Source organism: Grammomys surdaster, unplaced genomic scaffold (genome assembly GCF_004785775.1).
Source record: "Grammomys surdaster isolate TR1022 unplaced genomic scaffold, NIH_TR_1.0 126219, whole genome shotgun sequence".
Taxonomy (NCBI): domain Eukaryota; kingdom Metazoa; phylum Chordata; class Mammalia; order Rodentia; family Muridae; genus Grammomys; species Grammomys surdaster.
Window position 1 is genome coordinate 1 of NW_021621022.1, and position 10,270 is coordinate 10,270.

At 43.5% G+C, this 10,270-nt stretch overlaps 1 protein-coding gene across 1 annotated transcript in view; it reads right to left on the reverse strand.

Moving 5' to 3' along the window:
• Nucleotides 1–6: 6 nt before the first annotated feature.
• The window catches only part of Tnfrsf19 (TNF receptor superfamily member 19), a gene marked incomplete at its 3' end in the record, with an annotated part of 80,720 nt that continues 70,456 nt past the window's right edge, over nucleotides 7–10,270 (reverse strand). Inside the window, exons 6-9 of the mRNA XM_028758848.1 lie at nucleotides 3,661–3,825; nucleotides 2,534–2,659; nucleotides 1,019–1,121; nucleotides 7–229 (exon numbers count right to left, since the gene is read on the reverse strand). Coding sequence (XP_028614681.1) covers nucleotides 7–229; nucleotides 1,019–1,121; nucleotides 2,534–2,659; nucleotides 3,661–3,825 — 617 coding nt within the window. The remainder of the gene's footprint in view (nucleotides 230–1,018; nucleotides 1,122–2,533; nucleotides 2,660–3,660; nucleotides 3,826–10,270) is intronic.

Here is a 10,270-nt window from a genome sequence, read left to right on the forward strand (position 1 = left end):
CCCAGCCAGATCCTGGCCACCACTGGAATCCAGAGATGTTGAGCTTTCATCTTCGGGATTGGGGGAATTGATATCTTCTCCAGTGAGTTCAGGATAAGAGTCACAGAGAGAGCTGTCACCACCCAGAGGATTCTGCATCAGAGGCCAGGCATCAGAGAACTCAGCACAGATGGAACGGGAAACAGACCCAAAGAAGGCTGGCATCGTGTCCCCCACAGAAGCTGTGTTTCTAAACACACATCCAAAAAGCTTGTCAGTACCGTACAGTGACGAAAATCATTACTACAGAAGAGCATTTCGGCTATTATTTTAAGTCTGTAGCTGTAATACCGATATACTAGGAATTCCAGTGCTAACTATTGTTTTAAATTTGCCTCAGTAAGGCTACTGAAGCTACTCCATCGACCTTAAAATTGATCTCTATACCTATTTCTAATTAATATAAGCATATCCATTGTCTAACGGCTGCATCTTCTTAGTCTTAACTGAGTTTTCGTGGTTGTTGCTCTGGAACAGTATGCGAGCAGACTGTGAAGAGTGAGCTGTGACTATGAAATAACAAATGTCAGGACTAGAAGCCGGGGAGAGAGCCGAGCAGTTAAGCCATACACACACTGCTCCTGCGACCGGAGCTCAGTTCCCTGCACCTACATCGGGAGACTCACAGCCTCTTGTGACACCGGCTCCACGGGGATCTGACCCTGTCAGCCTCTGAGGGCACCTGTACTTGTGTACGAATGCTTACACACAAAAACACACATATATACTTTAAAATCTTATAAAAATAGAAAAATGTAAGACAAAAAAATGAAGGGAATGGGGTGAAAGTGCCAGAAGGTGGTTATCAGTGACCTCTGGCTCCTTGCAATCCCTGCAGGAGACTCTCTCCTCTCAGGTTCAAAGAAGTCATTGGTAATGCTTCAGAGGCAGAGCCCTACAGTTTAACACAAAGCTGGTAAATCAGGAGGATACATGTTTGCAAACAGGAGTAGACACTGTTGACTAGAAGGGCAGTTACCTCTCCTGAAGGGTAGCAGTAGAATGCAGCCCACAGCCAAGCGCAGCTCGGCCAGAGCTGTGGGTCTCCTCACAGCACAAGGACGGAATCAGGTGAACAGGCCCTGAGAAAGGCAGACAAGCGTGAGGCAGGGGCTTTCGTTTTTCCTGAACTTTCTTGTTCATTCCAGCTAAGCCTTGCTCTCCTTGGAAAGGTAGCTGGTTCCCTCTGGGTGACTGTTTAGCAGAAGGAGGAACTCAAAGGTCAAATACAAACTGTACACTGGTGTTCACACTAAAGCAAGAGGACAGACAACTTAACCCAGCCTGGGCTATACAATGTGACCAGTCAGGAAGGAGGGGACAAGGGTGAAACATTCTTATCCCGTGTATGACGTATCAGACCAAGTTGGTCCATTCTACAACTAAGAGACACTGGGTGATTCCAAGAGGCCAGTCCAACCACCCTGGAATATGAGTAACAAAGTAGACAATAGTGCCCAAGAGATGACTTGGTAGTGTCATAGGCACTATATCTAGATGATCCAGAAACTCAGGGATACTGGGCCAGACTGCCACCAGAAGTATACCAGAAGCCACCTGGAGTTTGTGTGCAGGAGGTCATCTACTGAGGACTACAGTAGGACATGAAGTAGAAACCTCTGGTCAATGACAAAGAGCTAGGGGTGGAGTCATGTCACCTTTGCCTGCCTGGGTCAGAGGTACATTTCCACCTGTGTCAACTTTCCTTAATGGCTATTTCCAGCAACAGGCCAAGAGGCAGGCAAGGCTGGACCCTGATGTGGACCTCTCTTTTCCTTCTGTCCAGACACACTAGTGTGTGGATTGACTTGACCAGGTAACTAAGGTGTACTGGTTAGTTTTATGCCAACTTGACACAAGGTAGAGTCCTCTGAGAGGAGAGGGCATCAATTGAAAAGATGCCTCCATAAGCTGGGTCTGTAAGCCTAAAGCACATTTTCTTACTGAATGGTTGGTGGTAGACAGCCTAGACTACAGTGGGTGGTTCCATCCTGGGCTTGTGGTTCTGGGTTCTATAAGAAAGCATGCTGAACAGGCCATGAAGAACAAGCCAGTAAGCAGCACCCCTCCATGGCCTCTGCATCAGCTCCTGCCTCCAGGTTCTTGTACTATTTGAGTTTCTACCTTGGCTTCCCTTGATGGACTCCGATGTGAATATGTAAGCCAAATAAACCCTTTCCTCCCAGGCTGCTTTTGGTCATGGAGTTCCAGTACAGAAACAGTAACCCTGACTCATGCACTCAGAAGGCAGCCCACCTCTACACAGCAGGAACAAGTGACTGCAAGTGACACTGACTCCAAATGAAGAGACCTGAAACACCCAAACCAAAGGCAGCAGAGAGAAGTCATGGAGGCGGGTCAGCTATGACTGGAAAATCAGCCTGTGACCCGCTGCCACCCATTCTGAAGAATAAAAGCTCGACTTGGCAATCCCTGGCTCTACTGTCCCATACTGTACTCCTGGTTCTTCTGGGCCCTTCATGTCCCAACTCACCAAATGTCGGGGCTGAATCCCGGTGATACTGACAACACGCTCTATGGGCACAGTGGCAGAGCCGAGGCTGGTCAAAACATGACAGCTCAGAGCCATTGTACTGAATGTCCTGTGACCGGAGAGACCCTAGTGGAGAGGAGAGATCCACAGTCAACATTTATCCATAGGAAGCCAGGCACCACCCCTACATTTGTATTTTTAAAGAGTCAACACCATTATCCCATGTATTCCTTCCGTGTACCCCAAGACACTCTGAAGACAATCTGTACGCCAACCTTCCAAACATTAGTGCTTGGTCTAGAATAACTTAATCTGAACCATAATACTTCTGTGAGCCTCCAGTGGGCAAACACAAGCAATACAAAGCCTTTGTCATTACACCCCCTCACACACACACACACACACTTAAACATTTTTTTATTATTCTATGTGTAAGGATATTTTGCCTGCATGTATATCTGTGCACCACATGCATATCTGGTGCTCATGAAGGTCAGAGAGGGCATGAGTCCACTCCCTGGGAGTGGACCTAGAGACCCTTATAAACTGTTGTGTGGATGCTGGGAATTGAAGCTTCCTCTTAAAGAGCAGCCAGTGCTCTTAACCACTGAGCCATCTCTCTAGTTTCCAACCCTGACATTTTTGTGTGTGCTGAGAATTAAACCCCAGGGCCTTGCACATGATAGACAAGTGCTCTACCACTTAACCTCAGCCCAGCCTGTTTCACACCAGTGTCTACATAATTTCCTGCATATGGGCTGAAAGTCAGAAGCAGAGTGGCTTAAGAGATAATATTTCAAACCGTCATGAAATCGAAAAACCGAGCCTAATAATGTCAAGCTGAGAAATGCCTGTTTCTTCTTCTGCAGAGGCACACATAGTTTAAAATAATTTGTTAAGAGTATAGGGTATCGACAATTTTTATTTTTGCCTTGTAGCCTTGGGACATCACAGCCTCGCCAGCATCCCTGCAAGGCTCTGAAATTCCTCAAGAGGCTTGTTTTCCTGTGTCTTGTATTTTAAATAGCTGGTCTTAGGTCTTAGGTCTTAGCCAGGTCTCTTGTGAACTCTTGTGTGACAATGCTAACATGCTCATTTCACAATAAGACAGAAGGAAGAGCGCTTACAGCTGGGTTTCTTCTCCATGAACTGCCTCTTGCAGTAGATGACACACAGGATGAGCAGGGCTAGCAGCACTGTGGCCAGAGCACTGCAGATGACAGCAGCCAGGGCAGTGTCCCGAGGGCTGGAGACGGTGGATGAGATCTTCACCAGGTTCACCTTGCTGGTACCTGAGAGTGACAGCAACAGATCAGTACACCCTTTGCAAGCCTGGACTTCAAATGCTTCCAGGCGCATCCAACCTTGTTACATTGTGACACCTCATTGTCACCCCACATGGTCATATCCCCCCAACGATGTAATCCAGTTACTAAGCAAGTTTATGATTTGTTGTTGTTGTTGTTGGACCACATTCATAGCTATTCTTGGCTGTGCCCAGCCTGTGGGTTGCAATCTAGACACATCAGGTTCACATGGCCCACGGTCACTAGCTGTCTCCATGGGGAGGAGGTACACTGGAGCCTAACAGAGTCAGACAGGCTTGGCAGTCATGCCCATCTCTCCTAAAAGAAAATCCATTTCTCTCATCAGATGGCTGATTTGGACTGTCAACTGAATTAAGAAACACATAGGACATTCATGAGGCACAGTTGTGGGGTTGCCTTTAAGAGTGTTTGCAGAAAGGACTGAGGAAGATCCATCCTGATTGTGGGCAATACTATCCCAGGTTCTGGTCCTTAAAAAGGAGACATCCAGTTAAGCAGCAGCATCCCTTTCTCTTTCTGACTTACTAATATGTGAACGAGTAGCCTCATGCTGTGGGGAGCTGTTCCCACTGCCAGGCCTTCTGCACCTTGGTGGACTGCATCCCTGTCACAAACCCAAATAAGCACTTCCTCCTTAAGCTGCTTTTTTTTCCAGGCACTGGGTCATAGGGATGGGCAAAGTGACTGCTATATTTCCCAAGTCTTCCCACCTGTCATTGTGTCTGTCTGCTCTTCCTCAGCTGTCCCTTGCTGGGTGATGCTGCTCCTCAAACAAAAGATGCTGTAGCAATTCCTAGGGTGTCATCCCCCATCCCCTGCTTTCTTTTCCTCCATGATACTACCGTCGCCCAACATGTTACACACTTCATTCTGAATCACTGTTATTCTCCTGACTGCAGTTCGGCTGGCTTGGCAAGAGGCTATGGCTCCAGCCTCCTTTGTGGCTAGGCATGGCAATGTCTACAGTCAAGATACTGGGGATGTGGATGGGTCGAGATGTGTGGATCATCTCAATTCATGAACAAATCACTTTCTCCAGACTTTGCCTCCACTGTGACCTGTGAACTGGAAGTAGGGAAAGCAAGAGACCCAATGGGTGAGGCGTATCAGCCTGGCTGGCCCAGCACCGGGGTGGGAAGCTGTCCTTTGAACGAACTAACCCAGGCCCAACTGGCTGGGCTGTCACAAAACTTCTGTTTTACTTTGGCAGAAATAGTTTTGAATGTTTTCATTACAGCAGGTTGGCCTTTCCCCCTAGCTAGTTCCATCCCTTACACGGGGCAGTGCCTCCCTCTTGTTAAGCGTGTTTACTCTTTATTAGTAATGCCTCCAAGGGATTCTGGTACACAGTTGCTTCAGATAAAGGGCGGAGTAAAGGAGTGTTTGCAGAAAAAAAAAAAAAACTCAGCCCCTAAGTACTCCAGAGCAGTGAGTTTGTAAGGTCTTGTCAGTCAATGAAATGAGCGTGCTTACTGAGTACCTCCTGTCCTGAGTACCTCCTGTCCTGAGTACCTCCTGTCCCGAGTACCTCCTACATGGCTGATGGCAGTGCAGATGGAAGCAGCTTAGCAAAGAGCAGCTTTGTTTACAGCCGTTGCTGTGTGCTGTGTGCTGTGTGCTGTGTGCGGTGTGCTGTGTGCTGTGTGCGGTGTGCTGTGTGCTGTGGGCTGTGTGCTGTGTGCTGTGTGCTGTGTGTGGTGTGCGGTGGGCTGTGGGCTGTGTGCGGTGTGCTGTGGGCTGTGTGCGGTGTGCGGTGTGCTGTGGGCTGTGTGCTGTGTGCTGTGTGCGGTGTGCGGTGGGCTGTGGGCTGTGTGCTGTGGGCTGTGGGCTGTGTGCTGTGTGCTGTGTGCTATGTGCTGTGGTTTGTGTGTGGTGTGCGGTGTGCGGTGTGCGGTGTGCGGTGTGCTGTGGGCTGTGGGCTGTGGGCTGTGTGCTAGGACTAAGGAGAGAGTGAGAGGAAAGGACTTGATCAGTATGCAAACCCTGAAGATCATGACCTCATCCTCAGAATGAACACTCAACAGTAGACCAACCTTCCCTTGCAACAACAACTCATGAAGCCATCCCAGGGGGAATGCCAAATTTGATCCTAACTAATAATACACAAAAACCGGCAGCTGATATACAACAAATGCCCAGAGGTCATGCCTTCTATTCAACCAAACCTAATCTGGTACCAAGATAGTTATTAAGGTAATCAATAAACGCTCACAGCATCTTATTCAAATAAGGCATAGTAACATCTACTTATCCTTATCCTACCACAGCAGGTCAGCTAGAGAGCTGCTAGCAAGAACCCACATTCATTTTCTGCAAATCACTGCCCAAGGTATCATCAAGACTATCACAGCTAGCAGCATCTCTTCAACACCCTGGGGCCATCCCTCAACCTCTCAATTCCAAGTGTTATCATAACACTTCACAGTAAGGGTTTTATAGTTATGGAATCTATAGGCATTTAATCCTAGTTTTGCCAGATTCTGAAGCTTAAGCTTTTGTCTTCCTTTTTTATGTGTATATGATATACTTGCATGAGTTTTGTGCATATCTCTGTATATATGCCCATATATATGTGGGAAGACTTACATGTGTGTGCTTGTGCATGCGTACATGTATGCGTGTGTATGTGTGTGTGTGTCTCCTGAGGGCGTCTTCCTGGATTGTTCTTCACCTTGTTCATTGAGGCAAGGTCTTTCAGTTGAACCCGAGCTCATCCACACAGCTAGTCTAGCTAGCCAGCTCGTTCTAGAGATGCCTTGTCTCACCCTTTCCAGTACAGGACTACAGGTGGGCTGCCATCTACACCCAGTGTTTACATGGTTGTAAGGATCTGAACTCTGAGCCTCAAGCTCACTGCTTTTGTAGACAGCATTTTAACAGCTGATCCATCTCCTCAGGCCCAACCCATGCTAATGGGTTTTTCATTATGTTAAATTCTTTGTAGCCCCTTAGAATAAAGCATGTATGTAAACTGTACTGGAAGGAAGTATCAACTCAAGTTCTGTACAGGCAGATAAATTCTAGTTAACCAACTAACATACATTATGTTTTGACCTAACATCAAACACAGACAGGTCTTCAAGGTCAACTCAATTTATCCCTAAGAACAAAGAGGCAACTGAATTTTACCACACTGAGAGACAACACAGAGCTTCTAGTATCAGCCCTAAAACACTCCTTTTTAAGAACACCATGTATAATTAGATTATTGTTGCTTCTACAGCGAGGAAGAACAAGTGAAGAATGAACGAATGATGCCTTGGGTCTGGGCTCTCATTTTAAGGATCTCACCAACACCTTGTTATGTTGTCTGACGTGTTAGGACATGAAGGTACTAATCTGGGTTTGCACTGTAGACTCTCCCACTGGACACTGAACACAGTGGGGAACATCAATGCTCTTTGCTGATGGCTGTGTTGTTTTGGCATAGACAACTCAACTCATAGTTCTGGAGTGTAACTGCAATTCAAACATCTTACAATATTTCTCAATGGAATATCTTATCTGTTTTACTTTTACATTTGTTTTGAGTAAGCAACACTTCTGCTTTTTGTGACCTTCCACCATTACCAACAATCAAAATCCAAATCGATTGAAGGTTTAGCACAATTATTGATGAATTGCTTCTAGCCACACTCTTTAGTAACAATAAAAACTGCTAGCAAACAGCCCTTGCAGTTTCAGTGAAGGCAAGAGCACAGCCCCAGAGCAAAGGCTTTATCTTGTTCATCTAAACTGGTATAAAAAAAAAAAATCCACGATAACAGTCAGCAATATGAAATCCAGATGTGCTCCGATTTGCCAATGAGCAAAATAGCTGGTTTTCCATCCACTTCATACCAAACATTCCAACAACGGATGAACGTAAGCCTTAGTCATTCCCGCTTTCTTCAGTCTGGACTTTGTTTTTTTTTTTTTTTTTTTTTTTTTAGACAGGGTTTCTCTGTGTAGCCCTGGCTGTCCTGGAACTCACTCTGTAGACCAGGCTGGCCTCAAACTCAGAAATCCGCCTGCCTCTGCCTCCCAAGTGCTGGGATTAAAGGTGTGCGCCACCACCGCCCGGCTGATCTTTATTTTTTAATAAATGATAGAAATAGTATTTCAAAATAAGATTTCTATTTTTTTGTCTATAGCTATGTCTATATTTTAGAAATTGATTCTTCTGGAGGGAGGAAAGGGAAGAGGGGGCAGTGATACGATTCTATTTTAGTTAAAGCTGTATAAAAATGTATTTTCTTGGATTTAAATTCTTTCATCTTTACTTATTTGTCTCTTGTGCATATGTATCTGATCATGAGTGTTATGGTATGCACACAGAGATCAGAGGACAACTTACAGGTCAGCTCTCTCCTACTGGATGGGTCCTAGGGAGGAAACTCAGAACTCTGCTCTCCAGGCTTGGCGGCAAACACCTTTTCTCACTGAGCCATCTCATCTGCCCTGGTTTTCTGTTGCTATGATGGAATTGCACAGTATTACGTGGTCCTCATGACTGGCTTCTGTTACTTAACAATATTTTCAAGGTTCTTCTACAGTGTAGATGCATCAGAGTTCATGTCTTTTAAGGGTTGAATAATATCTCACTGACCGGATATACTATATTTGTTTATCCATGTGTCTGATAATCTTGTAGGGTTATTTTGAGGAAGGCTGCTTTGAACACTTATATACAAGCTTTTCCAATATATTTTAAAACTTCCTATAAACATACATTGTAATTTTTCCACATACTCTCAAAACATTCATTACTGAGATTATAATAATTAAGCTTATATATAAATACATCAGTCAAAAATATCCCCTGAACAAGAACAAGAGTAAAGGCTGTCAGATCTGCTGGGTAGAGTTAGCTGATGTAGGAATTTACTACTACATATAGTAAATTTACTGAGTAATTTTGGATTCTACCCTAAGGAGAATGGGAAATACATGACAATACTAGAATCAACAGTCTCAAGTATGTATGGGACAGTCACAAAGGAGGTGTCAACAAATCAGAATGCCTGAAACTCCCTGTACGGTATCTTCAAAACACAGTGAAATAAAATTAGAGATCACAGAAGAAAGGAATTGAAAACATTCACAAATATTGGGTATGTTAACACTATATTTCTAAATTAACAAGCCATAGAAGAAATGTCAAGGAAATTAGAAAATAATCTGAGATGACTGAAAAGACCATGTACTGAAATTTATAGGCTATGGCAAAAGCTGTACTATTCCTAGCAATAAATGACTTCATTTAAAAAAAAAGATCTAAAAATTCATAATCTAATCTTCTATTCTAAAACTTTATAAATAAAGTATGAATTAGAACTGAGAGCAATGAACTAGTGTAGGGAAAAAGAAATCATTAGCGTCAACAACAGCACCAAAAAACCCAGTGGTTCTTTACAAATATCCTCAAAAATCAACAAACTTTAGATTGTCTGAGGAAAGAAAGAGACCAGGCTAAAACTAAGATCAGAAAATGAAACACATTTTTACAAGAACACTATGAACAACAGTAAACCCACAGACTAGACAACTAAGAAGAATTTGTTCCATCAATGCAAAGGTTAGTTACAGGCATCAATTAGCCAACTGATTGATTAATCAATTATTCAATGGGTCAATCAATATAAACAAACATATAAATACAAATACAAATAAATAAATATATAAAATAAACATATAAATACAAATACAAATAAATAAATATATAAAACAAATATATAAATACAAATACAAATAAATAAATATATAAAATAAATAAATATATAAATAAAATGAAGGAGGAAAAAAAAGAACTGCACAATAATCTCTATAAAGCCAAAAATAATCACTTCACCAAATCTAGCATCGTTTCTGGTTAAAAACAAAGAAGCAACAGGCTCTCCCTCAAGATGCTAGAAGCCACTAAGACACCACATAGGTGAAACTGTCTGTAAGAAGACTGAGTTCTTCTAAAATTAAGCAGCCAAAGTGTCTACTCTTACCATTTCTACCCAGCATAGTATTTGCAGTCCTGGACAGAGGAATTAGCCAAGAAAAACAAAACTAAGTAATGAACAAACTAGCATGCATCCAAATTGCAAGGAAGAATTAACACCATCTGCTTCCAAATGATATGAGCATATATGTGGAAAACCATAAACATTACTAAAAACAATTGGAAAGAACAAAAGAATTCAACAGATTTGCAAGATCCAAATAAATATGCAGTTTGTTACACTTTACATAGTGTTAGAAAAGAATCTAAAAAGAAGATGAAGGCCAGGTGTGGGGGTGCTGGCCTGTCATCCCCACACTTGGGACACAGGGGCAGGTAGATCTCTGTGCTTTCCAGACCAGCCTTTGAAATAGAATATTCCTGTTTAAAAATAAAACAAACAGGAAGAAAGGGAAGGAGGGAAGGAGGGAGGGAGGG